Genomic DNA, 27,354 nt, shown 5'->3' with positions numbered 1-27,354 from the left:
AAAAGCAAAAAGACGAAGAGGAGGAAGAAGCAGCACGGTCCACGACAAAGGAAAGATATAGCGGAATTTAACAATGGCTATATATTCCCACATGCAGAAACAAATCCCATTCAAACTATTTGATGCCACCCAATGAGCTGCTCGATTCTTTTCACGGCAACACAACGAGAAAGATCAATTAAACGAAGTAGCCCAGAATCTAATAGTATCTTCCACCAAAGCCCTGATCTCCCAAGGACAACCAGCGTTCCTATCGTTGATGCACCCAATTAAACAGTATTCCTTCGTTTGTCACATATCTTTTCACCCCATAAATCTCTTCGCCGTGATACAAACACTTGATATTAGCAGGACATTATCGAATCTTGATTCAACTTAAAAAGCGAAAAAAGTTTGGAATTGACATAATTTCTTTAAAACATATCCTTCCCTTGAATTTGAAGATATGGTATGAAAGCTCCATTATCTCATTTTACAGCTCAATTCAAGCCCAAAACCACCTACAAACCAACAGTAAACATGCCTTAAACTACTAGTTGTACAGCATACTCTTTACACAGCAAGCGAAAAACTCCCTCTGACCCTACAACTGCACACGATATCGGGCAGCACATACTACAAAGCAAGTTACATTTTTTCTATGAAAATATTTCATTTTCTGGGTTGCCAATCAACAAAATCTTCTGACATGGGTTTTATTGGCCACAATCCTCCGTATTGAGAACCACTTCAACACGCTGAATACCATCGTCCATCTCCTCTGAGCAAAAGACGCAGAACGAGATAGTAGAAATCCATTGACAGCACTATGTAAATCCGACTCAAAACAAGAATTCCCAGATTGAAAGGAACCATCAGCACCAAAATATTGCATACCCTCATCCTCAGAGAAGGCTCGAGTAACAGACTCGGGTTCACAGGTTAGGGAGTTTGCAACTTGACCATGGAAATTCAAAGTTTCGTCGTATCTAAGATCCAAATGGTCGATATCATGCAATCCAAAATCATCCAATCTTTTCACACTTCCCATAGAATAAATGGATGGAATGTTATCTGGGGAACATACACTTACTTGGGGATAATCGAATCCGCCAATCTCTTGAGAAGTTAAAACCTTAATGTCAGCTGAGTTGGTGTGCAGAATGTTACTGAAAAAGTGCGCTGAGGCATTGATAAGTGAGGCCTCATTATCAAAAGAGACAACTTTCTCCCAGTTTTTAAATGCAGCTATTACCATGTTATGGGTGTCCTCCTGAAAAGAAAAGAAGATGAAAGAAAGGATTAGAAAGAGAATGAAACAACAAAAAGAAGTAAAGAAAGTAATCCAAGCACTTAAAGAAGAATGCCTTTTCAGTTTCGGACAGATCATCAAGACGGGTATATTGGCATTCAGAAAGAAGTCCCATCACTTGTCCCACAACACTGAAGACCACACCAGTTTTCTGCTGAGATCCTGGAGAGTAGAAGTACCACCTAGGATCAAGTATGCACGTCTGAGCATGGTCTACAGTAACTTCCCACATCTTAGTAGACATACCTGTGCCAAGGATCTACAGAAACCCAAAGAAATAATTCTTGTCAGAGATTGACATTGTGAAAGGAGATGGGAAATGTTGTCCTCTCATGGACATGAACGAACTTATTTACGACGAACTCTGATATAGATGCATGAGGTTCCTCTCATAGACATGAACAAACTTATTTACGACGAATTCTAATATAGATGCATGAGGTTTCCTGCAAAGAAATAAAATGGAGGTCTCGTCCAGCATGTACATGGGGTTTCAAATAAAGCAACCTATAAATCTTGGACTCGGAATCTCGAATATTCCAAGCAACAAATTTAATGTCAAGCTTTCAAATGCCATAACTATTTTTCCGGAGGTCAAAACCATGACCGCCCTACTCTCCCACCGCCTTATCTTTGCAGGACAAGCACTAGGCAAACCATCTTTAATACGCAGTATATACCCTATGAAAGTGTGTAGAGTTCTGTTGAGTAAAACTACAAAATGAAGTTAACTCAATAGTTCATGTACAATGTCTAAAAGGAGAGGGGGAGGGATAAGGATACATCTACGGTTATAGTATCTACTTGAGAATAGTACAGAAAGAAAAAGATAGAAGGGACAGTGTGCATTACATTTCTAAGCCTTGTGGGATCTAGAAACAGGAGAATCAGAAAATCCTTCACAGAGTTGACCTTTTCCCGATTCAAACGCTTGTGGAAAGCACCATCTTTTCCAATCTTTTCCAGCCGCCATACTTCATCATCCAGAGATGGTGGATGATGTTTCTTGTACACTGCAACATAAACAATTAAACTACAAGTCCATTTTTAATAATGGTTAACCTGCAACTCTGAGTTACCATTCTTCTTACATGCTTAACACTAGACCAGGTTTGGCTTTCTACGAATTTAGTTTCACAGGCACGCATGGAAGCCAGTAGGGCGAAAAGAATAGCATGCCAACAACAATCACCAAAGAGAATGACAGAAACAATAAACCAAAGAATAGGAAAATCAAGACATGACATACAGGTATAGTAGGAAATGAAAAGACCAACTAAACATACGGTACTGTCCTAAATGAAAAGCTACATGAATATATAAATACAAGGAGCCTGAGTAGGGAAGTGTAATTGAGTTCCACAACCCACTCACATTAACGACACTCGACAAGTGGTCAAAAGCACACAGAGTTAGACAGTGGATCATCAATATTTGGTTTCACCTTGTAGTCTAAGTAACTAAAAGCCATGATGATCCAGGAAAAGAATGCAAATTTGATAGGGAAAAAAAAAATACCACTAAGCATACCGTCGCCTAAACTTCCCCCCTGCAGGAGCCTCCCCTAGAACTTGCATGTAGGTTTGCTAACCATAGAACCAATGTTTTAAAAACTGGAGCGGACCGGACGAGGGTTTGACTGGTTGAACCATCAACCGAACCCATGTTTTATGTTTTGTCTGTACCGTATGCAACCCTAATACATAGTCCATAAATTTTGGCAACAATGAACATAACAATTATCGGATATTAATTTTCCAAAAACTAATACTCATTGAGGTCACTGCTTCATCCAAAGACATAGTCATCTGAAGTACCTATTGTTGGTTAGGAATGTTGAATTTCACTTACCACAAAGATTAAACAAACCAACACACAATTATGGATATATTGACTTTCAATTTTGGAAAGGTTCAGTGGGATATCATTTATTAGCATCAAGACCATAGTACAGTGAGACACAAGGATTGTAAACAAAGGTCAATTGCTAGTTATTTCGCCCACACCCTCAATGATGAAACTGCTTCCAGTTTTGGGATCAAAATCGATGAGTGCGTACGATTTATCCTTGAATAGGTATATCTCATAGTAGGAAGCAAACACTGCCTCAACTCCACTGTAAAAAACGGTGCCTTCCAAACAAGGAAAGGCCTTAGAGATGGCACAGGTGGACTAGAGGCTGGGGACATGAGAATTGTACGCAATATATAAGCACATTCCTTGCCTTTGAAGAGGTAAGCTTCACCTCTTTCCATATCTTCATATTCGAACACCTTTCCATATCTTCATATTCGAACACCATCCCTTTGAATTAAGGGAACATCTCACCAATTGTCGCTTTCAATGATCTTAAAATCTGTGAAGCCTATTTTCTTCTAAAACCATGCATAGAGACATCTAGAGAAGATCAATGGTTCATCACTTTGTAGAGGCATAAATGTTCCATGTTCTGCAATGGTTGGAAACCATTTGCATATAAGACGCGGTCCCTTCTCCACTGAACCGTTCATGTCCGTGTGTGGAGCATAGTTCAACAACAAATATTGTTTCTTGATAAATATGTAGACTTCAAATCTCCTAGATGAACGAAATGCAACATTTATATATCTCGAACACTTAACCACATTGTGAGCATACAGGTGAAAATTTGTAGTAAACGTTGCTTGAGGAATTGTGGTGGAAACTACCCTGTCTAGATCATACACTATGTCTAGGGCTTTATACTTATTTGTATCTAGCTATTGCATCTTGTGCACACGCACAAGCGTTTTGAAATACAAGCTCTCAAATTTTACTTTGCAACAATATATGTATTTGCTATCTCAATAGCTATTGTGCTATTTAACTTATAGACTTGAATTAAAGAAAATGTCATCACTTACAATATAAAATACATATGGATGACACATGTAATGGGCACATTTGATCATGAAATTTTTTGTAACGCAAGACTAGAAATTCTACTTTATTTAATCATCAACAAAGAATAGAAAAAACGAGATTTAGGAGAACGTGAGAAATCGAAGCACTTCAAAAAAAAAAGAAAGAAAGGAGGCTTACAATGAGCCAATTGAAAAAAGCTTGGAGGTTTGGACAGCCCGAATGTATTGACAGGCAATGCCGGCAACAAAGGCGTAATCTTTTTGGTTAGGGAAATTACGCTTACCAAGAGTCTTTCCAACCAAAATACCACCCAGCACATATATCTCATATCAATAATATTCAACTTCAGTCTTTGGGTCAATTCTCGGTTCCGGTCCGAGTTGAGAGTGGTGCTAACAAAGGCGTATGTGGCTTGCCTCACAAAACCAGGCCTACCGCCACGATTAATGTACGTCTCCAAATCGTAGTAGTACTTGTCTGGAGTGTCTCCTTGGATCGTCTGTTGGGAATCCATTCCGAAGGACAATGACTACTACAATCTGGAGACGTCTGTAGGTCTGATTTCGTGAGGCAAGCCAAGTATGCCTTTGTTAGCATCACTCTCAACTCGAACTGGGAACTGAGAATTAACCCAAACCACTGAAGGTGAATATTATCGATATGAGATATATGTGTCAGGTGGCATTTTGGTTGGAAAGACTTATTGGTAAGCGTTACAATTTCCATGACCAAAAAGATGTCGCCTTTGTTGCCGGCATTGCCTGTTCGTACATTCGGGCTATCCAAACCTTCAAGCTTTCTTCAATTGGCTCATTGTAAGCCTCCTTACTTTTTTTTGAATTGCTTCGATTTCTCATGTTCCTCTAAATCTCATTTTTCTATTCTTTGCTGATGATTAAATAAAGTAAAATTTCTAGTCTTGCGTGACAAAAAGTTTCATGATCAAATGTGCCCTTTACATGCGTGATTAATATGTATTTTAGCTTGTAAGTGATGGCATTTTCTATAATTCAAGTCTATAAGTTAAATAGTACTCTAGCTATTGAGATAGCAAATACATATATTGCAAAATAAAATTTGAGGGCTTACGTTACAACACATTTGTTCACAAGATCCAATAGCTAGAGATACAAGGATAGAGATACAAAAAGTATAAAGCAATAGACATATCTAGACGGACTAGATTCCCCACCACAATCTCCGAGTTTCCACCTTAAACTGGTATGCTCACAATGTGGTTAAGTGTCTGAGCTATATAAATGTTGCATTCCGTTCGTCTAAGAGATTTGAAGCCTACATATTATGCTCCACACACGGACATGAACGGCTCGGTGGAGAAAGGAACATGTCTTATATGCAAAGCGATGAACCAGTGATCTTCTCTGGACACCTCTGTGTATGGCTTGAGAAGAAAATAGACACCAAATATTTCAAGACCATTGAAGGCCAATGACAATTGGTGAGATGTTCCCTTTCTTCAAAGGGATGGTGTTCGAATATGAGGTAGATGCCGCGTTTGAAGATATGGAAAGAGGTAAAGCTTACCTCTTCAAAGGCAAGGAATGTGCTCATATAGCCTACAATTCTCGTGTTCATAACCTCAAGTCCACCTATGCCATCACTAAAGCCTTTCCTTGTTTGGAAGGCACCGTTTTTTATAGTGGAATTGAGACAATGTTTGCTTCCTACTATGCGAATGCAACATACCTATTCAAGGAAAAATCATATGTACTCCTCGATTTTGAGCCCAAAACTAAAAGCAGTTTATCATTATGGGCGTGAGTGAAATAACTAGAAATTGGCCCTGTTTATAATCCATCTTGCCTTGCTACAACTATGCTCTTGATGCTAATGAATGATATCCCACTGAACCTTTCCAAAATTGGAAGTCAATATATCCATAATTGTGTGTTGGTTTGTTTAAACCCTTTATAATAAGCGAAATTCGACATTCCTACCCAACAACATGTACTTCTGATGACTATGTCTTTTGATGAAGCCAATGGCATCAATAGAGTATTTGTTCTTGGAAAATTAATATTGTATCTGATAATTATTACATTCATTGTTGTCAAAATATATAGACTATGTATTAGAGTTGCACACGGTCCGGATCGGTCCGGTTCTGTAGAAATTCTTTACACTTTACACATATGGGTACAAATCTTAGTAGCACGAAGCGGGGGCGGGGGAGCGGAGGCACCTAGAAGCTCCTAAAGTTGGGAGCGCCTAAGGAGCGTATATAGATTATATAAAAATATGTACATAAAATAACTTTAAAACTTAACCATCAAAGGAAAAGTGATACATACTAAAAAAAATTTGATCTTAAAGTGTAATTATTAGAAGTTATATATTCTCAATTTACAAAACTTCTTGACTAATATGATACTCATTCTTATTTCCACAATGGCATGGCTCCCTTAAAAGTAAGAGAATAACTGCCTTAACGGCCCAATAAGCTCCCATCTTAGTTAGGAGCAAGCTCCCATCTTGGGAGCGCCGATTCAAGCTCCCGTCTAGGGAATGCACCCATTTTAGAAGGATCCTGCTACTAAGGTACAAATAAAAAGTCGTAATGGTAGCAACTGTATCTAGACTCTATTTGGAGATTTGAGTAGTGCTACATCACACACTTGCACACACAAATGCACAAACACATTCACAAGATGCGTTGGGTCCACACGCACAAGTGGTGTACTTGTGTATGTGGATCCAACACACCTTGTGAGTGTGTTTTTGGAGATTTAACAATCAGTGAAGAGGACCAGTGATGAGTATAGAGGACTAGTGGTGATGTTTTTAATGTGGTCAACCAAAAGATAAAACGTATAAGATATACATAAGAATTTACATTAGTTAACTAATTTCCTTTACTCTCTACACTATATTTTTAATTTATGTACATTTTTAATATATTTTGACTTATGATATCACAGTTCAATTCAGGTTCAAGTGAACCATCCACCCGGGTCCTTTTCTGGTTCGCTCACTGGTACAGTTTTTAAAACAGTGCATAGAACATATCAGGAAGTGCAATATCATATTATAGATTTCGCTAACCACCGCTTAATATAAAAGACACAAAATTTCAAAAAAGTTAGAATCTGAGAGTGCATGTCACCGATATCAATACATATCCACCAATCTTGATAGGCTTTTCAGATGTTTTGATACACCATGTTCACAATAACCACCGGTCCACCGCCCTTCAAGCAGTTGTTAGGATTTTCCCCTAATTATTATCGATTCAAGCTATTCTATTCAAAGCACCAAATTGATAACAATAGACTAAGTAGTAAGTAATGCAATCAATGAAAATACTTACATTCTCCACGGTGATCTCTCACAATAAATGATTCAGTCTTTGCTTCTTTTACTCTGACTCCCTCAAAATTATCGACAACTCTTGCGCCCAGCCTAAATTTACGGCTCCTTGTCCAGCTTGAATTATCTGTAAAAGAAACCTCCCCCACTAAACCAATGCCCGCCTCGAGAGCTAAAAATAAATCGCCAGTAAGAAGGGGTTTCTTTCCTACCCTCTCTCTAACAATATTATTATTGAACTCTTCAAGAGTCCAATTTCCTCTTTCATCACCATCAAAATCTCCCTCAAGAACTACAATTTCCACCTTTGCTGAGGATTCAGGCCCAAAGTAAACAACTTGTCCAGTAAGACCGTCAACTAAAGCCACTGTTAAGGTGTTACAATCTTCTCCTTCAATACGAGATCCGGTGAATATAGGAAGAGAGATTTTGGGTAAGAATTGCAACTGTAGGCTTCTTGATTCAAAAGACTCTCTCTCTTTCACGGTATTCCTAAACAATGAGAGCAACAATGCATCAAGCAAGAGTGATGAAGGCAGTCAACTTAACTTATCAAGCATACTGTACAGTCCATCGACTTACCAATTCATATTGCTCAAATATTTTCTTAGAGCCAATTCAACTTCTTCTTTCACCTGTCAATCCAGATTACCACTAATGAGTTATAGAAAAAGTAGATTTAACATAAAGGAAGCTGCTGCCACAATCAAGCCACCATGGAGCGACATTAAATGCCATAATAAGTTAGTACCTATTGATCTATATCCGTAAAATGCTTCTAATGAAAACTATACAAGAAGCTACCATACAGCAACAGCTATGTAGGATATATTGCACCATACAGACAAAGTTACCGATTATGGTAGTATCTCCACACAATTTAAATAGTGCACGATATTAGAACCATGCCCATTGCAACCCACATATTAAAAATGCGCAATCCATACCCACGATGACAGACCCAACAAAAGACCGCACAATATTAGACCGAAGCGGCTACACGTGACAGACCTCAAGCATGGCTGCATGTGAGGGGTATGTTAAGGCATACAATCCGATATTACTTGGGGTATGGAATGGGACTTCTTAATATAATCTTAAGGCCTCTCCACAGTTCCACCCAGTGTTCTAAAAGGCAGCGGGTTGCCGCCACGATTTTCCCCTTGGCGGTTTGTTTAGGCGCTCAGGGAGGCTAGGCGGCTAGGGTTTGGACTCTCCAATAAAATAAAATAAACTTAATTGCAAGGCGGCGCCAAGGCAGCCTAGGCACTAGGCAGTGGATCGCCGCCCGACTAGCGCCTAGCGCCTAGCGCCTTTTAGAACACTAGTTCCACCTAATAGCATAAGCTTTTGAGTTGGATATTAAATGTCAACAACTACCACTATGTACAAGTCCCTGTATTAACAGCATATCACTATATATTACGTAATGACCATTGGCTTGTCATATTTCCATTCCTAAAGGTCTAACCTTGCCAAATGAAGGCAAAAGTTTCCGGAAAATATGCCTAGACTCTCGTTTACAATTCTTCTCTTCATCTATTCCATTTTGGCACGCTATCAATCTACAACAAAAACTTAATAGAAGGTTCTGAACACTAGAAATCTTCCTTTAAGAAGCCTTATCCTTCATCAAAACACTCAAAAGGAACACCCAAAGCTAATACAAGTAAACCAACTTGAAAGACTACTTTGAAGCCCTAACATAACCTATATTTAGCTTCAAACTCTTAATAGTACAAGCCATAGTAGTTACCCAGTATTCTACATGGGCAAAGTTGCACTAAAAGTCCAGGAGCTCCAATAATAATCCTAGTAGAATGAACTGCAGAGACCTCCATCTATCCAAAGTTTTTATTCACCATGAACACATAAGAACAATTACAACAGCTACATGTTGGGAAGCCAAAAGACTCTTCCATCAGAGGTAGGGCTGTAATGAGCCGAGCCGAGCTTTGTCAACCTTGAGCTCGGCTTGTTTACTAAACAAGCCAAAAACTTGAGTTCGAGCTCGGCTCGAGCCTTATGAGCCGAGCCCTTAACGAGCAAAGCTTAGTCATTTACTAAACGAGCCTCTTTATCGAACCAAACCTCCCTTAATGAGCCGAGCTTTTGTCTTGGCTCGTTTACAGCCCTAATTAGAGGTCAGAAATCACTGAGGAGTGCCGGAGAATATCAAAGCTATGTGTCTCGTTGATTATTTCAGTGCTAAGAAAACACATTACTACGAAAATGGCATCCCCCCGAATATCAAATTTTGAGAAATATGGCTGTTTGGCACAGGGAAAAAAACATATTGCATACCGCAACTGCAAAGCAAGAGGTTATGCACTTACAACTTTACGAATCAAAGGCTCCAGGACCGGCTCCACGCAAAGCTGGACTTTGCGCAAACTCATCACCTCCAGTATTACACTACAAATATCAGACACACAGTTAGAAAGCAACTAAAAGTCTTGTTTGCACACTAGCAATTAATTGAAGACACACAATCATTCTAAATGGCCCAATCCAACTTCCAAAACTAACACCAAGCCAATTCAGCATAGGCCACATAATACCTTTGGGACAATTTGGCTGACCCAACTATAAAAGCAGAAAACTAATGTGCTCTTTGATGCCAAACTATGCAAATTCCAACATCTACAGTATGCCCACTTATAAAAGCAGTTTCCTGCAACTTTTCCAGCTTCTAGAATCCGTTTTCATTTTTCATTTTCCAGCAGTCACGCAGAAAAAGAATTGGTTGATGATTTTTGAAATTACATTTTGTAGGACCCCTTTTGGAAAAAGAAGCATTTATGAGAACACATCAATCTTATTCTCGAAAACCGGAAAATTAACGAAATATGAAAACAATGAAAGCGTTACTGTTTTCACATATCATTTCCAATAAGGGTTCTTGATAATGAATTCCGGACAAATTGCAACCAAAACAAGAGACTCCAATCAACTGAGAACAAATTTACCCTATTTCCTTCTATCCCCGCTCAATTCAGGAACCCCTTTGGACCCTTCTAATAAACAAGAACATATAATCAAATAATTTCTACCTCGAAACTATTTGTGAGACGGTAGAAGTGTACCTATACATGATAAGTTGGGAGAAAATATATTAAGGAGGTTTGGACATATTTACCATACACGCAGTAGTTAAGAAGCGTGACATGATGGTGGTGGATAGCAGGGCTAGGGGAAGAGGAAGATAAACTGACTTTGACTTTGGATGCTGTGATACGACGAAAGGATTTGGGTTTACTAAATCTAGGTTACCAGGTAGCTCTGAGCACAGCTCAATGGAATGGAAAAATAGATTCATGTAGCAAACCCCAATTGATTGGGACACAAGGCTCGGTTTGGTAATGTCCCCCTAGAAATCAAGCAGAATTAAACCGAATTTCGATTGGGCAAACCACATCAACAAATTCGGTATACAAACAACACCCAATCCTGTTTCCACGCCCAAATTTCAGGTATAGCTAATTGAGCACAAACAAACACCCAAATCACCCAATACACGTGTCACTACATGGGGAGTGTATAATAAGCAAGAGAGAGAGAGAGAGAGAGAGAGAGAGAGAGAGAGAGAGACTGACTTTCTGAGAGAAGGGAGTTTCCTGCGCTTGTCCTCGGAAGGGTTTCCGTCCGACGGAGCCTTGCAATCGTTTTGCTGCTGTCTCTTCTGCGGCATCACAGGTGATCAAACAAACAAAACCTAAGAAGCGGCGGCGGCGGCGGCGGCTGTGGCTGTGGCTGTAAGCATGAAGTGGTTGAGGAGGGGAAGAAGAGACCACCATACGGTGTCGTATACGGGGAACGAGCTAGAAACTGCTATTTACTCAAAAAGATGTAAACAGCCGCAGTATATATAGAAATTCATGTGTATAAACAACTAGTAGTATATCGATGCACGTCGTCTACGCATGCCAGCAAAGAGATGAGTCTCCGTTCACAGCCCGTAGGCGGAGAGAGAGGATGAAGATGGGAGGTGGGGTTCGATTGGGTAGGATTGGATGGGATGTCTACACGTGGGGCCATAGATAGCGCGTTTAGGGAAAATAATTGGCTAATTAATAACTCCAACATCACATGTATGACTGGTGATTAAGGTAGAAATATGCCAAGAGGGATACAAGTCTCTGAAAAGGAAAATCTCCAACTGAAAAAGGAAGACAAGTCACTATGAGGGAAAAACAACCCAAATTCAAGGCGCTAAGTCGGAACGGACTAGGCACACCGATAGGAGCCACCGACGGGCATGCATGGCTCACTTTAGATTCCGCATGGATGATCCGAATCGTTTAATAATTTTTTAAACAAAATTGAGTGGGCTTGTGAAAAATCAACTTAATTCGATATTTTTAGGTGTTTGATCCAATCTTTCATGTTTTTCAAGAATTCGGAAAAAGAATGAAAAAATGAACGATTTGATCGAGCAACTATTCATATCAGATTGAGCTGATTTTTCACAGGCCCACTCAATTTTTTTTTTTAATTATTGAATGACTCGAATCATTCGTGCGGAGCCCGGAGTGGGCCCGCATGCCCATCGGTGGCTCCGTCAGTATGTGTAGCAAGGTCCAATTTAAGGGATGGGTACCCCCTAGAAAGGAAGAGCAACCCAATGGAAAAGCATGATTACAATTTCACCGGAGAAAAAAGAACTAATTTGCTCACTCGAAGAATCGACGGGCTCACCTTTTTCCTCTAGAAAAACCCAGAGAGACAGAGATATACAGTTGAGAGGAGATTGAAGCTTATAATCCTTTGATTATAGTGGATTGATTCGTCTCTTCCCCTCATATTAAATCACGTAAATCTCTTTGTGTTCTTGTGTACTTAGATTCTTGCTTTCTTTGCATTCGTTTCATCTTCGTGTTATTTGAGATTGATATTGCTTGATTGAATCATTGTGTCTTTCGCTTATCGCACAACACAAACACGGGCTATGGATTGGAGTCCACATTCATAGGAGTCCAATCGATTCAACCAAACATGCATAGAGTATTATACTACATTATATAGACAAATGCTCATGTACCTCTTTGAACGAGACACATAGCAACTTTCTAGATCCCAATGTTTTGTTTGGAATTCGAGGATAGTGAGAGAAAGAAAAATATGGGAAAATGAGATAAAATAAGAGAAAAATTGTAATATTCACAATTTTAGATAATTATATTTTCTCACCTCTTTCTCTCCAAACCAAACAATGGGGGATGAATTTTTTTAATTTTTCCTTCATTTCTCTACCTTTCCACAAGTTCCAAACGAATCTTTACTCTCTTTTTTTTCTTTTTTTGATTCGACTGTCAAAGATTGTAGACATGTCATCTACGCTAGACATGACCTTAACTCTTCCTCCTTAACTATTTAAGGCAGACACAAAATTGTCCAAAATAGAGTAGTTTTCAATTGTTTCTTTTGGCTTTTCTTACTGCTAGATTCAAGATCCAAACCAATTTATATATGTTAGGCGTTGAAGAGAAACAGACAATAGGGAAAAATCGATTTTCCGTAAGCTAATACACCAGATCGTCATCGAAACTACCGTCCAGAACCACCAAACTCTATATCTTTATTAGTAGTGCCTACCATTTTTCCTCCTCTTTCATAACAGTTTATGTGCACCTCAACTAATTTTTAAGTGACTAATTCCGTCACCACTAGCGAGTGAGCTGATTAAAATCGGGATAAAGTCCTCTGTAAATTGCCGGTCCCTACATTCAAGAGTTGATAGTACTTGAAAATTTTTTGAACACAAGACTTCCAAAAAAACAAGGCACATGAGGCCGAAGTCTTGATTGATAGTACCTAACTTTATTGATTGCATCAGGGAAATCATTATTGCAGTAGTTTAATTAGATCAATCTGATAGCACAGTCCATATCCGTAGTTGTGTATACGCACCTAGGGGTTGCTCCAGTAGTAATGGCGAATGACTGACATTGAGAGTACTCTTTTTGATCAGGGGTTCGATTCCCCATCGCCACTGGGTGAGTACCCTGATAGTAAGTGAGGAGCCGTGACTGGTGTGGCAGTGCTAGTTCCTTCCGAGGTTTGAGTTGTGCAATCGAGTCCAATTGTGGCTCGGCTGTAGAGCTGTTCCTCGTTTATAAAATATATATATAATATCCGTAGTTGCGTATTTGTTCCTACATTTTGTGGTTGTCCAAATACCAACTACTCTTTTCCATATATAACATTTCTTATAGATTTTAAACCCTTTAAAATGACATCACATTTCTACTTAGAAACATACAACTTGGCAACTAAAAGAATATATATATACACACGTTAGTATTTGCTCGTGCCTACGGCACTATGTATCCCTGTAGTGTCATAAACATGGTCATTTTTATAATCTATTTTTGTTTTTTTTTATGCCAACGCTAGAAGCCGAGCGATGGGTAAAAAGAACTGATGGTATTTTTGTAATATATTTGTAAGAATATGGATGTTTTCTTAAGAGAGTTGGAGAGTACACATCAGCCCTTACATCAAATGAATCTCAGCCCGTCTTTCAACTTGTGTTTATGTGGTCCTCATACCTTTGTGTTTTTTGTGTTTTTTGTAATATATTTGTATGAGTGTGGGTGTTTTATCAATGCAAGATATTCTCAATGCAAGATAAGATGCTTTTTACAATCTAGACCATAATTAATTATTAAGATGATGATCAGCGGCCGGGATTAAACTACCCCGGTTTCTCAACTGTCCGACCGTACGTATGTGGAGAAGGTTGCAAACCCTATTAAAATAATGGGTGTGGAGTATCATTCAAGAATAGTTTCGTGCTTGCCCGGCGCTTTCCTTAATTACTAATTTATTATTAAGTGTAGATATAGTTTAATTTCAGAAGAGCAGTACTGGGACCATACCAATAATTGGTTCCGTCCGTGTCATCAACACGTACATGTTGAAAGGACAATACGTACTACGGAGTTTGGAAGGCTTGGGGCCAGCATGTTTTGAGAGTCAATTTTGTTTTTTTTTTTTGTTTTTTTAAAGAAAATTCTCCGTATCCCGAAAGAGTACTCAGAAATTATTCCAAATTTAAAAATCGATGGTCCAGATTGACTTTAAGTGAATCTGGACTACTGATTTTCAAATTCGAGATAATTTCTGGATATTTTTTCGGGGTACCTAGCACTCTTCTTTTTTAAAACAAAGTTTTAAGGGTTTGAATTATAGTAGTTTTTTACTGCTATGTTTGGATTGGGTTTTGAAAAAAAATTTGAAAAATAGTAAGGGTAATAAGTGGAAAGAGATAGAGAGAAAAATATTGGAAGTAGGGAGAATCTAGGGGGAATTTTTTGAAAAATTCTTTTTGAAAAGTGAAGAGAACAAGGCAACGTAGGAGTATAATTTTTGTATTAGCATTGAGTAATAATATGTTCAGATCATAAACTTTGGCAGGAAAATCAAGTAGTGTTTAAGAGTATATATAACGAGAATTCAAAAAGCTCCTTTTGAATGTAATTCTTCCGATAATGTTTTGACGGATGAATTCCGAAACCACAATGCGTAATGAGATAATCCGGCTCCAAAACAAGCATGCTCTGAATCATAAAGGGAGAAGCAATTAACTACAAGAAAGAAGATATTAGTAATTAAACAGTGATTATCTTATTCTATGAATGTTTCATTAGAAATATAAGATCATGATAACCCGATACACGAAATGTGAAGGTGCATGCTTGAGGCTTTGAAAGATCAGTTTCCCTCCCAGTACGTGATGTTCTATATCACATGTAAGAGGAAGCCCAATGTTTGATGTAAAATGACTATAGCCAATGCAATAATTCGACAAAAAAAAAAGTGTTTTTTTAAATCAAATTTTGGCGCCATGTCTCCCATGGTTTTCTTCTGGTTTGATTCAAACAGTTTTAAATATTAACTACACTTTATAGTTCATGACAAACATCTACACGCCAACTTCACCAGGAAGGTCACAATCTCAAGATTGACAATGGGGCGTAAGGTTTGGTGATTCAGTGTAATGACTTTAGTGGTGAAGTCGTACATTTGGCATCATTTGTGGTGAAGTCGTACTTTTGGTGATGTCACGTAAAGTTTAGCGATTTAGTGTAGAGACCTTCCTAGTGGTGTAACAATGAGTGGTGATGCCGTGTAAAAATTGGTGTTGCCGTGTAAAGATTGGTGATGGAGTATGGAAGTTGGGCATGATCTTTTGTTTTTTTTGAATATATAGTTGGGCATGAACCATAAAGTTTGGTGATGCATGCATCGAAGAGATTGTTGGTGGAGTGTGATACTGCTTCGCGATGCCGTGTGAAGTTTGGTAGCTTTCTGTGTTGGATTTTTATGGTTAATTTCAATTGGATTGGTGATGTGGCAAGGATGCCTCCCTTGCTTCCTTCAAGATATGGTACTATCAATTTTGAAGCCAAGCCCTTTTAGAACCAATTTGCCTCCCCATTGGAGCTCCAAGTTCTATTTTTTTTTTGTTCCAAAAAATTATTAGTACAGCAGCACCCAATTGGCTACCACTGGACTTGCTTTAAGGGCTTTAGTTTTTGTTTTGGCAGTAATCTAGAGAGAGAGAGAGAGAGTTGGATTACTCTTAACCAGCAGACAAGAGAGAGAGCGAGAGTTGGATTACTCTTAACCAGCCGACAATCGCTTGGGATAGGGACTTGCGACCTAGTAGTACTATATCAAATGAAGATCACAAGCAATGGGCAACTGAATTAGTTAAAACATTTTAGATAGATAGTTGGAAATTACTTTGAACCTTCTCACACCAGTTAGTATATATACTGCAGTACCTTTTTTGTCTCAATTCTCAAAGGTCACTTGCAACCTACGAGTAATTATTCAGTAGCCTTGGGTCCATCGTTGCATGGTCTTTTAACACTCTTCAATACCATGCATTGTGCGGTGAAGTCCTTAGTGAAAAAAAAAAAATCCCTGAAAAATCATGTGGTGGTGTTGCAAGAGTAGCCGATTAATAATTCATGCTAACATGTATCGTTTATGAGCGATTATTGGGCATGTTTGATTGTCTGTCAGATTATTTTTATAAAGGATTGGAAAAGACGGGATTAAGGATGAGAATAGAGGGTACACGTGGGTCCACGAGATGATGGATGGGGAATACTGAATTAGTTATATCGTGTTTCATTAGAGTGCAATGAAGATGAGATAAAAATGATGAGGATTATTTTGAGTTGTGCTATATGTACCGACCATGGGGGAGGGAAATCATACCGCCGGCCGCCGGCGGGCCGTCTCCGGCCACCAGACAGCCGATCCGAGCCGTCCAAAAATTCTATAAAAAAAAACCAATGGGGCTTTGGTGGGAATCAACGGCATCCGAGGTGTGTAGAGTGTTTGATCCGAGCACCCCTTTTTCGTGTATATACACGTATATACATATATACACGAAAAAAGGGTGCTCGGATCAAGCACCCTACACACCTCGGATGCTGTTGATTCCCGTGTGAGCCCCATCGGGTTTTTTTTTTAGAATTTTTGGACGGCTCGGATCGGCCGTCCGGTAGCCGGAGACTGCCCGCCGGCAGCCGGCGGTACGATTTCCCTCCCCCATGGTTGGTACTCATAGCATTTTTGGATTATTTTTTACCATTAGACGTGGGAGATAATCCTGGGAAGGAGCTACAATAAGCTAATACCACCCCTCCCTCAAATTAGTTTTAATTAATCCTCCACATAATGGAGAAATAATCCATCCTTATCCAACTCCGCCCTTAAATGATGCAGATTATCTTGTCCTCTTTTTTTTTTTTTTTTTTATCAACTATTATATTGTCGTCTTGTCTAATAAAGGAGCTACTACAATTTTTGAAGCTAGGGTTCACTATTTTGGACCATCACGTTGTATTTTGTTCTGAAGAGTACTTGAATATTATCTTCACACTGTCGCATCTAATTTCCCCCACAATTGAAAGAATCATAATTTTTTAAGAGCCCGGGCCAGCTTACGTGCACTTCGATTAATCCTGAGGAATTAATCCCACCAGCCACCCGGGGAACCCAGTAAATACGAGCAAAACCTTGTATTGATTAATCCCAAAGGAGTTGATTGACAACACAAAGGATGAGAAGTGAAAGGGCATGGAGGAAGGAAAGGTTAATCTTCCGCATTATTTGAATCTTTTTTTTTTTTTTTACACATCTCAAAGTGTCTTGAAACAGTTTATGTGCACCTTAATTACTTTCTAAGGGACCAATGTTGTCGTCCACTAACGGGATTGAGACAATATAGATAATTGATTTTTGGGTAAGATAGAGAACACTCAACCCCTGCATTTTTCTTCCCCTCCAAATTTTGAATATTGAATTGGACATCAGATTCAAAGAGGCTCCATCTACCTGTTTTGGTTAACATTATAGCCCGAATTAAACATGCATAGGATATATAACTCAATATACAATAAACCAAACATAGTCTTAATACACACATCTGTTTTTCCAAATACTGTGAAATGCTAAATCCAAGAGCCAAAGAATGAAGCGCACAGCATCATTTCAAAAATAAATCCTTAAAACAGATCTCACATTGAATTAGTTTCTTCTGAGCTTGCTAATCTAAGCAGAATGCAAGTAACAGTTTTACAAACCCTTTTCAGAACAACCAAAAAACTGTTTCCTATACTATCTAACCAGATTTGAGTAAACAAAAGTACGTATTAAGTATCGGGGATATGTGCAACAAGTCTATTCTTTCTCCTTTCCCTATCTCACAGAACTGGTGTTAAAATACATACCCGCCAACTCTCTGACCTCAGAAACAGCATTTATTTCCTTCTTGCAAAAAGAATATCGGGTTTTACAGTGTTTCATATGGACAACCATAGGCCACAGTATCCAGCCATGCTGCAAGACCTTCGCCTACAAGTGATTGCATCGACCCCACAATCCTCATCTACCAAACACCTGTGGTCGCCACGAATGTCAGTGATGTGGCAAGCACTCTGAACCTGTTGTTCAATTCCATCCCCATATTTCAACGTTGTTGCTGGACAGACTTGCATAGACATTGCACTCGTTCTTTTTGCTGCTTGTTCACTCTGCAAGGAAATAAAAACCTAATACTTAGAGACCTCAAAAATTATGGGCTTTCATCCTGTGAAAAATGGTGTCATCGTAACGCTGAAACACTCGGGGGGCGGACAAGAAGCAATTAAAAATCCCTGATAATGCAATGCAGGCAGAAATTGAACATTCAGTTTTTCAGCCTGGTTTGGTAACATTTTCTGTTTTATGTAGCAGAGAAACTTTGTCAACAAACTGTAATTAAAATTGAAAAATTACTTACAAGGAACTTTTCTTAAAACAACACACTTACCAAAAAGATGTGAATTTCTAAACGTTTTCTCACAAAAAATAACCTTTTTGTTGAAAACTATGAGTGTTTCTGAACTTTTCATGGTTTCTGTTTCAACACAAATAAACAAAATAAAAAGAGAGTAAATAAACGAAAACATCAACATTGTCAGACAGAGCCACCAAATAGCAAGATCCATTGTCATCTAAAATGACCATCCAACTACCGGCCAAGGGCATTTCACAGAAAAGACCAAAAGGAGTATTGACAAGACTAATGTAAGCTTTCCCCAAGACATTCATTTCTTAGATTGAAATATGTTCCAGTGTGATTTCAGCTAGTTGGTAAACCCACCATAAATTGCTGAAATAACTGTCAACGATGACATGATGCTCACAGAGAAAGCCAAGAGAAAAAGAGAGAATTCTCCACAAAGCAACTGATAACCTTCAAACCATCAAACACAACACAACAGACAAAAAGGAGACAGCTCACCTTGACAAACGTCCAGTTGCTTGGGATGTAGGCCTCGGGGAGCCTCTCGTGCCAAGTGCTCAATACCGGAAGAGGATGGCCCTCCGTAGTGAAAATATAATTGCCATCAACCAAAAATGAATCATCGAAGAGAAGAAATAGATACTTGCACCTACAAAAGTATCGCAGACATTATAACAAATGCAATTCGAAATGTGCATTTGAGGTAGTTCTTTCAGAATGCTCACGTTTCAGCAAGGAAGAAACTATGTTGATGATCTTCTAATTGCATGGTAGTGACATCTCTAATGCTTGCGAACCCGCCTTCAACTTTGGTGTATAAATTAAGCGAATCTACAATTGATTCACCCACTTCCAGGAACCATGGATCTGAGAAGTGAGAACAAGAAAGATGCTATTTATTAAAGAAGGTCCTAACCTAACCAAAGCAGTGGACATGAAACTGAGACGACTTCAATGCATGATTCCAGAGATCCCATTACACACAAAATTCACCAAGGTTCAACAGCCAATTAACAGAATAGGGCACCACCTGATTCTGCAATTTCTGCCTTGCAAGCATTCATTTGGATTATATGAATGGGGCAGAGAAAAGCCCAGGTCTCCCGGAATCTACTGTTTGAGGGTCCCCGATTGAGAGAACGAAAACTTCCAAAGTTGATCATCCAATTCATTAAAAAAATAAACGCTTTTAGTTTTCAGAACTGTTTCCTGAATTCATTTCCTGTAATAATAGGAGAACTTAATTCTAATAATAAGAGAACTTGTTTGCTTGACAGTTTTTGAAACTCGTTTTTGAGAATCTTATGGAAAAGAACCATACATTAAGACAACATCGAAAGGGTGTTTCCATAATTCTTGAAAATGATCGCCCTCGAAATAAACATATGAACAATGTGGGTGTGCTTCAAAAACAGTTCCCTGAAAATCGCTCTGCAAAATTTGATTTTTATCCAGTGGGCTTTGGGAATATGCCATTTTGGCTTTCAATCGAGTAGTAATTTATAAGAAGGAATTAGTAATGAGAGAAGCTGAAGTAGTCTTATGCACTACACAGCCATAGTGTTGAGTTAAAGTGTAGAAACAACATCAAGAGATATATGGAGGGACTGGTGATGTCTTTGAGCTGGGATGGGTAGCTGAATGGTGGCATAGGTGAAGGAAAGATGGCCTCAATCAAGGAGGTGGTTTCGGCAGAGACTGGCAGCCAGCACCTTTTTTTTTTAATGGAACAGCCAGAACCAATTTCAGGCTCAAGAGAAAGTATCTTTAGGGTTTAAACTCTTCAGAGACAGAAAGAACAAGAAAGAGTAAGGAATTGCATTTAAAACCTCCTTTTTGAAAGTGTAACATGTGTAATTGAAAATGTAGAGAAAAAAACATCAGTTGACACTGGTTACAAGCAAGAAAGGGGGTCTCTATTTCAAAATGGCCAGATTTGCAAGCCTTAAGGAAGGTCCACGCAGAGTTTTCCACATGAATTCTTGTGCATCAAGAGTAACAGAATAATGGTTTTACGTACTACCAAGCCAAGAAGGCCATAAAACTACCACCTCCAACTTCCAGTTAGTCACACAAAGTTGAAGATTCAAGCTGCCACATAGAAGCCATGAACAGACACCATCAGAATAGGAAATGAGCTTACCTTTGGTTGCATGATAAAGATAAAACGTGGACTCCGCTAATTCAGGGCGCAGAGGATAATACTTTTCTGTGGGGTGCAACATCTGACGATCCAGCAAATACCTATAATTTTTTAAGGTTCTTATTAGTACATTTGAAAAGGCAACCACTGTAAGCTAATTGAACCACTGTCTGTATGCTGAAGGGGGATAACTTCACTAGGACAAGAAGCCGGACACCTTTCTGGTAATACTCCAAACCTCTCCCATACAGAAAAGAACTCACGGTGCGATGAGTTAGCAGCTGTAATATCTCCAACAAGTACCTAATTACAATCAGGAAGATCAAAATGGACTCTACCTTTAAATCATATCCACGAACAAGTAATGGTTTTCATTTACTTACCTGTAGACCAGGCCAAAATGCTTGAAGGCTTGTTAGTTGCCAATAAGTTGCTTGTCCCGTTCTCATATCAGCTTCATGGTACCTAATTACAGTGAAATGATCCATGTCACTCCCAAAATCTAGTAGACCGCCCAGTGGACCAATTCGATGTGATTGTGCCATAACAGCAATAATTTTACTCTGAGGATGAGCCTTGTACTATGTATACCAGATACTTTAAAAAGTGACTGTCACAAACATGCAGAAAGTGTTTTTAATTTGAAAATGTGAAGTAAGTGGCCAAACATAAAACTTGAATCGGAGAGTTGAGGACATTGCGCACTACTGGTCTGGATAATCATAAATTTCATTTGCAGGCGCAGAAAATATAACTTCTAAAGCAAATAATCCTAAACTTGCCAGATAGGTTGTTTTTTTTTTTGGCCAATTTGTATAATAAATTGGAGATTTTTTCTCCTCGCTACGAAAATACTAGAAAGTCTTCAAACACTCCAACAGGAGGCGAGGACTTTTATTTCGAGATTTATTACCCAATGTGAATCAAATAACTCAATGATTTGAGACTTGGGCTTAGAGAAAACAGGAATACTTTCAGACACCATAAAAGCTAAAAATTCGGAATTTGAATGCCCTTCAAAGTTCGACAGATTTCACAAATCACATTGACCTCTAAACAAGAAGTATAAAACTCATGTATCAACCAAAAGGAAAGAAATTCCATTGCTTCTTTAGACTAGAAGCTTTGAAGAGGACAAATGTAACTATCCAATCGTAAATCGGTTTCCGTCCGATGGATGGCAGATGATCCAGGTTTGTAAACATGGATTTAGTTCAGTAAAATTCACACACACACAAACAAACAAACAAACGGACAAACAAATGTATATACATAAACAAGCATTTCGGAATTGAAGTAGCTTATAGGGGGGAGAACTGACACTGTAACAGGAAAATATCAGTTGTACTGTACCATGGCCCATGTCTAAAATATTTCTGCACCCCAAGATAAGCAGATTGAAACATCCTCCAAAACTCATCCTTTCCGAAAAGAATGTGGGCTTTTATTAGATACTCATAGAATGAATCGACCCCTGAAGAAACCACAAGGAACCCAGAATCAAAAACAGCAAAGGAATGCAATAATGCATATGCAATAATAAGGAGCATTTCATGTTACTAACAGAGACTATGTCCCAAACACCAGACTAACAAGCGCAACTGAAGAAAGATGATCAGTCTGTTCTGTTGGTACAACTGCTTCAAAATCAATTCTAGAAATTTTTAAAAAAAATGTCTGGCCGATGGATTTCAAAACATATTTACAAAGGTTTTTTATTAAAAAAAAAATCATCTTTTTTGAAAACATGGTTTCACCCTCGAAAATTATTTTCACTAAAACCTAAGTACAATATGAAAATGATGAGGGCTTATGTTTTAGATCCAACTTTAAAACAAAATCTGAAAAAATGGATTCTGAAATGCTGAAGCTCCTAAAAAAATCTATGAACTTTATGCACAAAATACATCATGACGAAGGAATCAAAGCTGAAAGAACATACCAGCACCTATGCCAGATGAGTACTCTAACCATTCTCCAGTTTCTACATCCAAAGTAGTTCCTAGAAGATTCAAAGAACTCCGCATGCTCCATAACTTACGAAGAGCACGCAATGCTGCAGACTCAAATCTAGGGTCACCAGTTAATCGAGACAAAGCTCCCATTTCAAGAATCAGTGAACCTGAATCCGGCAACGGAAAATTAGCCTATTGGGGGACATCCTCTAAAGGATTCATTCAAACTGCAAAAAATGGGCTCCTCACCACACCCTGACGTGCTTGTTTCAGTTGTCTCATTGTCCATCACCCCATACTGTCCACAGAATTTTGCATTGATGTGGTGTCATAAATCCTTATTAAAACAAAACCAAACAAACCATATTCATCCTTTCGGAACTATTGAAAGGTCTATATGATAAAAGAGTATACTGTATTCAAAATATTTCCAATTGAAGCATGTTCCCAGTCTAAAGTAGGTTCAGAAAAGCAACACATGACCATACAAAATACAGATGGATGACAATTTGGAGGATCCTCGTCACGAGTCTTTAATATTTCTTACAATAGCTCCATAGGTGTTCATGATAATGGGTTTCAAATAGCGTCAAAATGTACAAAACCAAACTCCAATACTCGTATCAATTTTGTGATCATAAAGCTATTTATTGCCAGCCCGTGACAATTACTATTAGCCTGAAGTCGGCCCATTTTTCAGCCTACAAGTCCCAGCATTAAAGCACAACACAACAGCAATGCATTGCCTATTAGTCGATTTGCCATGAGTTACGTATGGTACACAAGCTTAGGTCAAAAGAAATAAATCAAATCTCTAAACGAAAGGCGAATGCTTCAACAGGTTTATCATCTTTATTTCTGCGACCTCATGTAAATAAGGTAAGAGGATCCCGGCAAAGGGTATTCCTTTCCCATTGTGAAACAGATCTCATCAGTTTAAACAAATTGAGTTCTAGCCTGACAGCATTTTGTGACGGGTTGTGTATACTTGCTACTATCTCTTGTTCCTCATCATCTCCACTGAAAACTGATTACATTGAATAGGTATCTTTTCTACTTGCATTTAGTCAACTTCTGAATCTGCTGATTATGTCCTCTAATCTCTACTTCTCAAACTATCATGGTATAAGGCAATTACTGCACATATATCATATGTTCATCAAGAACCCATGTTCGCCAATTAAATTGTAGGCCAATGAGGGATTAGGATGGGAACATTAGAAACCACACAGGAGCAACAAGCACAAACTGCTATGTGGATTATGAAGGAAGCAAGAAATTCAAAGCTACTTTAAAGAATGAAACACATTGAATACCTCAAAATTGCTTGATTAAGAATCACGATGCATTCTTTTAATTAAGCATGATGTAAGAAGTACCTTCAAATTAATCCATGCATATGGCATGCCTGTGGGGGTGTCAAAAGCAGGTAGAAGGCGCCGCCCCAAATCATCAGCCAGATTAAGAAGTTGATTCTTGTAATTTCCTTGGACCAACCTGTTCGTAGAATCAGTTGCAAGAATATGAGCAGAAACAAGTCCTCCAAGAACTCTTATGTTGCACTACACAATAGCGAAAACACCATTAAACATTATTCAAGCACATCAAATTCAAGTTTATTTACCATAAACACCACTCCTTCAAAGGAGGAAATAACAGAAAGAAAGAAAAAAAGTGCGACGGACTCTAGCTTTCATCCAGTAGCAGTGTAGCCAAGCTAGATGAAGCTTTGGGTCAAACAAGTTCATGGTATCTAAAATTTTACATTTAATTTCACAAATTTTTACCTCAAAAAGATTTATCCTTGCATCAACATCAAATGTTAAATAATCAGAAAGCCAAAGAACAGCCCTTTCGAACTCTGTGTTGTTCCCCATGATAACAAGGCTGAGAGAAAGAAGAAAGAAGAGAGAGAGTGTTAGAGTGATCTCTGCTACAACACTTCAATTTAGAAATAATATGAAAATCCTAAAATATAAGTATTTTTTGGCAGAACATAAAGACGTAGACAAAAAAATTAACTACGTCGTTGTGTCCATGAACTTATCTGTACAAAAACTATATAGTACCTGGACAGTGATTCTATAAGTGTAAGGGCTGATCCATTATACTCTTGCGGCAAACGTTCTAGCTAAAAAATGAGACAGTAAACAAGTAAACTATCCATTAAAGCTATTAGTGCAAATGACATCAGTGATGAAAAACTAGTTACCTTCAAATTTCCAAGCTCAACTAGGGAGTCAGTGTGTGTTTTGGTGAGAGGCTTTAATTCATCGTGCTACAAGAAAAAATAAAATAGAACATTCATATATTTTTCATAATGAGAGAAAGTTTAACTTTTGAACAGAACAGTCGCAGGGAACCTGAACTGACCGGAAAAGCGTAAGTCATATAGTTGTCATAAGCATGGTAAAACCTGGAAAAGGGAGGAAGCACTATACTGTTAGTTTGCCACATTGATCAATTAAGAAAGAGATGCCAGACATCAACAACAAAGATGCTTCTTTAGTCCTCCATTTTTGTTCTTCGGCTTTTGCCACTAGGTTTTCTACCCTTTTCTCTTTTACTTGGAAAAATTCACACTAAGGGCATCTCCAACGCTATGCTAACATCTTGACTCAACCTTAATCTGAGTAAAAACCAACCAAAGCCATACCTGCTCCTCTACTCAAACTCATAGCAAAATGAGTTTTACTTTTACTCACTTTTTGTCTCAGGGCAAGGGAAATGCTTCCTCAACTTGAAGTTATAGAGGCTAGTTTGGGGCTTTCAAATTGACCTAGTAATGAAGCTTTTTCTCAAATTTATGCTTGAGTTCGTCCAGCAGAGTTATTCAAATCAAATGAAGTGTCTACTCAGTTTTGTACTCAATTAGACTAAAAATATAATTAGAGGGTCAGAGCAATCGGATAGAAAATGACTTCCAGTATGACCCCTAAGCTCAATTCAGTTTTCAAGGGCAGTTTGGTTCTTGAGAAAACAAAAACCTAACTACTACATAGTACGAGCGAAAGACAAAGTAGACTAGTTTTCAATTAAAGATATTAATAACAATAATTAATTATTACACTCCTTTCCTCCAAGTTCCAAGTCGCCAAATGGGAAAAAAAATGACCCCTTTGACACCCTTAACACTATATTCACCACACACAAAAAAACATGCTATTCTATCAGCTAGCTTCCAAAGTGTTGTCAACAAGGAACTCTATATTTCCTTTGATCGCTAGGAACTCTATATAAACTGATAATTAAGTCGAGGTTCGATGTCTAAAAAACCCAGCAATCAAGTGGGGGTTGTAAATAACGAAACCCAAAAATCTTGGGTTTTAAACAATGTCTTTTGAAGAAGCCCATTAAATGGAACCAACACACTCCCAACTACAATCCGAGTCTGTACAGGAGAATTCACTCCTTCAAGACAAAATTTTGTGAGAGTTCCTAACGTAAATGACATAATGAAAAGTGGACCTATAAACAAGATATAACCCTAAGAAACAGAAAAGCAACAATTCAGATATAACTGCCAGATGGTGACGGTGTTCCAACTATATCTTACAGATCATCAATCAACAGTCCTTATAAATTTGAATAGAATTGAAATTGACTCACATGTTGCGAACTTTCTGACTCATGCGTCTCTTCTTCGCTGCCCAACGAGGATCGGGGGCAGACATAGATTTGCAAAAGATGGTGGGAGAGATCACCAGAAAAATCAGAACCCATGTCCCAGATTTCCGAAGGAACATGTCTGGGATAGACTTTGAGAGAGAGAGAGATGTTGGATTGGTGCCAAGAAGGAGAGATGAGACACAAGATAGATGATACTAGGTGGGGTCGTGGGTGGGTGCTTTGGCTGGCTGGCAGGCAATCAGGAGTTACCTGTTTCCTAGTATTTTTTAGTATTTCTTACGTAAAACTCCCTCAGTGCATAAATAAATATCCGGTCTGTAAATTTACGCCATTAAAAACATGCAATTTTTAGTTAAAAAATTTAAACTTTTTCACAATTCGAAAGAACTCATTAATATTTATTGATTCATGGAAAAAATTTAATTCTTTGCGAAACAAATACATCTTTTTAAAAGCATAGGTTTGCAATCTAAAATATTTATTTAGAAAAGGGGAGTAATATCAAATTCATGAGAAACTCCAAACTATAAACGTGGATTAAATTACTGGATACACATTTGTTTACTTTTATTTTTATTGGAAGAAATTTTTGAATTCTGATCACATATCATTTTTCTTACTACTAGATTTTTCAATTTTGCGTATGCCACTGAAAAATATGGTCAAAAGATTTTATTTCTTACTTCTCCTTTTTACTAGATTTTTTGTCCATATTCAGTTAATATTCTCCCTTTCTAATTATTTTTTCTATGGACAATCCAATAATATCCTCCCCTCCAAAATGGCTCGTGCAATTTTTTGTATTAGAAACATA

General features: G+C 38.2%; 2 protein-coding genes across 2 annotated transcripts; both read right to left on the bottom strand.

Moving 5' to 3' along the window:
- Window positions 1–408: 408 nt before the first annotated feature.
- LOC131336054 (calmodulin-binding protein 60 A-like) lies at window positions 409–11,538 on the bottom strand. The gene is made up of 7 exons (XM_058371679.1): window positions 11,098–11,538; window positions 9,838–9,916; window positions 8,084–8,136; window positions 7,503–7,993; window positions 2,144–2,304; window positions 1,347–1,550; window positions 409–1,252 (listed from the first exon to the last, which is right to left on the bottom strand). The coding sequence occupies exons 1-7, from the start codon at window positions 11,190–11,192 to the stop codon at window positions 671–673; spliced, it is 1,665 nt and encodes a 554-aa protein (XP_058227662.1). The 5' UTR covers window positions 11,193–11,538; the 3' UTR covers window positions 409–670.
- Window positions 11,539–18,014: 6,476 nt separating this feature from the next.
- LOC131336213 (alpha-mannosidase I MNS5) lies at window positions 18,015–26,720 on the bottom strand. The gene is made up of 15 exons (XM_058371959.1): window positions 26,520–26,720; window positions 25,284–25,326; window positions 25,123–25,188; window positions 24,980–25,041; window positions 24,698–24,797; window positions 24,290–24,472; window positions 23,160–23,208; window positions 22,898–23,077; window positions 22,309–22,429; window positions 21,339–21,420; window positions 21,173–21,258; window positions 20,956–21,056; window positions 19,538–19,679; window positions 19,311–19,461; window positions 18,015–18,558 (listed from the first exon to the last, which is right to left on the bottom strand). The coding sequence occupies exons 1-15, from the start codon at window positions 26,654–26,656 to the stop codon at window positions 18,328–18,330; spliced, it is 1,734 nt and encodes a 577-aa protein (XP_058227942.1). The 5' UTR covers window positions 26,657–26,720; the 3' UTR covers window positions 18,015–18,327.
- Between the last annotated feature and the right edge of the window lie 634 nt (window positions 26,721–27,354).

The sequence above is a fragment of the Rhododendron vialii genome, chromosome 8a (assembly GCF_030253575.1).
Source record: "Rhododendron vialii isolate Sample 1 chromosome 8a, ASM3025357v1".
Classification (NCBI taxonomy): Eukaryota; Viridiplantae; Streptophyta; class Magnoliopsida; order Ericales; family Ericaceae; genus Rhododendron; species Rhododendron vialii.
Note: the sequence above shows the minus strand (reverse complement) of the source record. Positions and strands in the feature narration are given on the sequence as shown.

Coding starts and splice junctions, on each gene's coding strand:
- LOC131336054 (XM_058371679.1), bottom strand. CDS start 11,192: ATGCCGCAGAAGAGACAGCAGCAAAACGATTGCAAGGCTCCGTCGGAC. Junction 2,305..7,502: donor GAGAGATCACCGTGGAGAAT/GTAAGTATTTTC, acceptor TTTATGTTGCAG/TGTACAAGAAACATCATCCA. Junction 1,253..1,346: donor ATCTGTCCGAAACTGAAAAG/GCATTCTTCTTT, acceptor TTTTCTTTTCAG/GAGGACACCCATAACATGGT.
- LOC131336213 (XM_058371959.1), bottom strand. CDS start 26,656: ATGTTCCTTCGGAAATCTGGGACATGGGTTCTGATTTTTCTGGTGATC. Junction 22,430..22,897: donor CTCATCTGGCATAGGTGCTG/GTATGTTCTTTC, acceptor TGGTTTCTTCAG/GGGTCGATTCATTCTATGAG. Junction 21,259..21,338: donor CATTTTGGCCTGGTCTACAG/GTAAGTAAATGA, acceptor GATTGTAATTAG/GTACTTGTTGGAGATATTAC.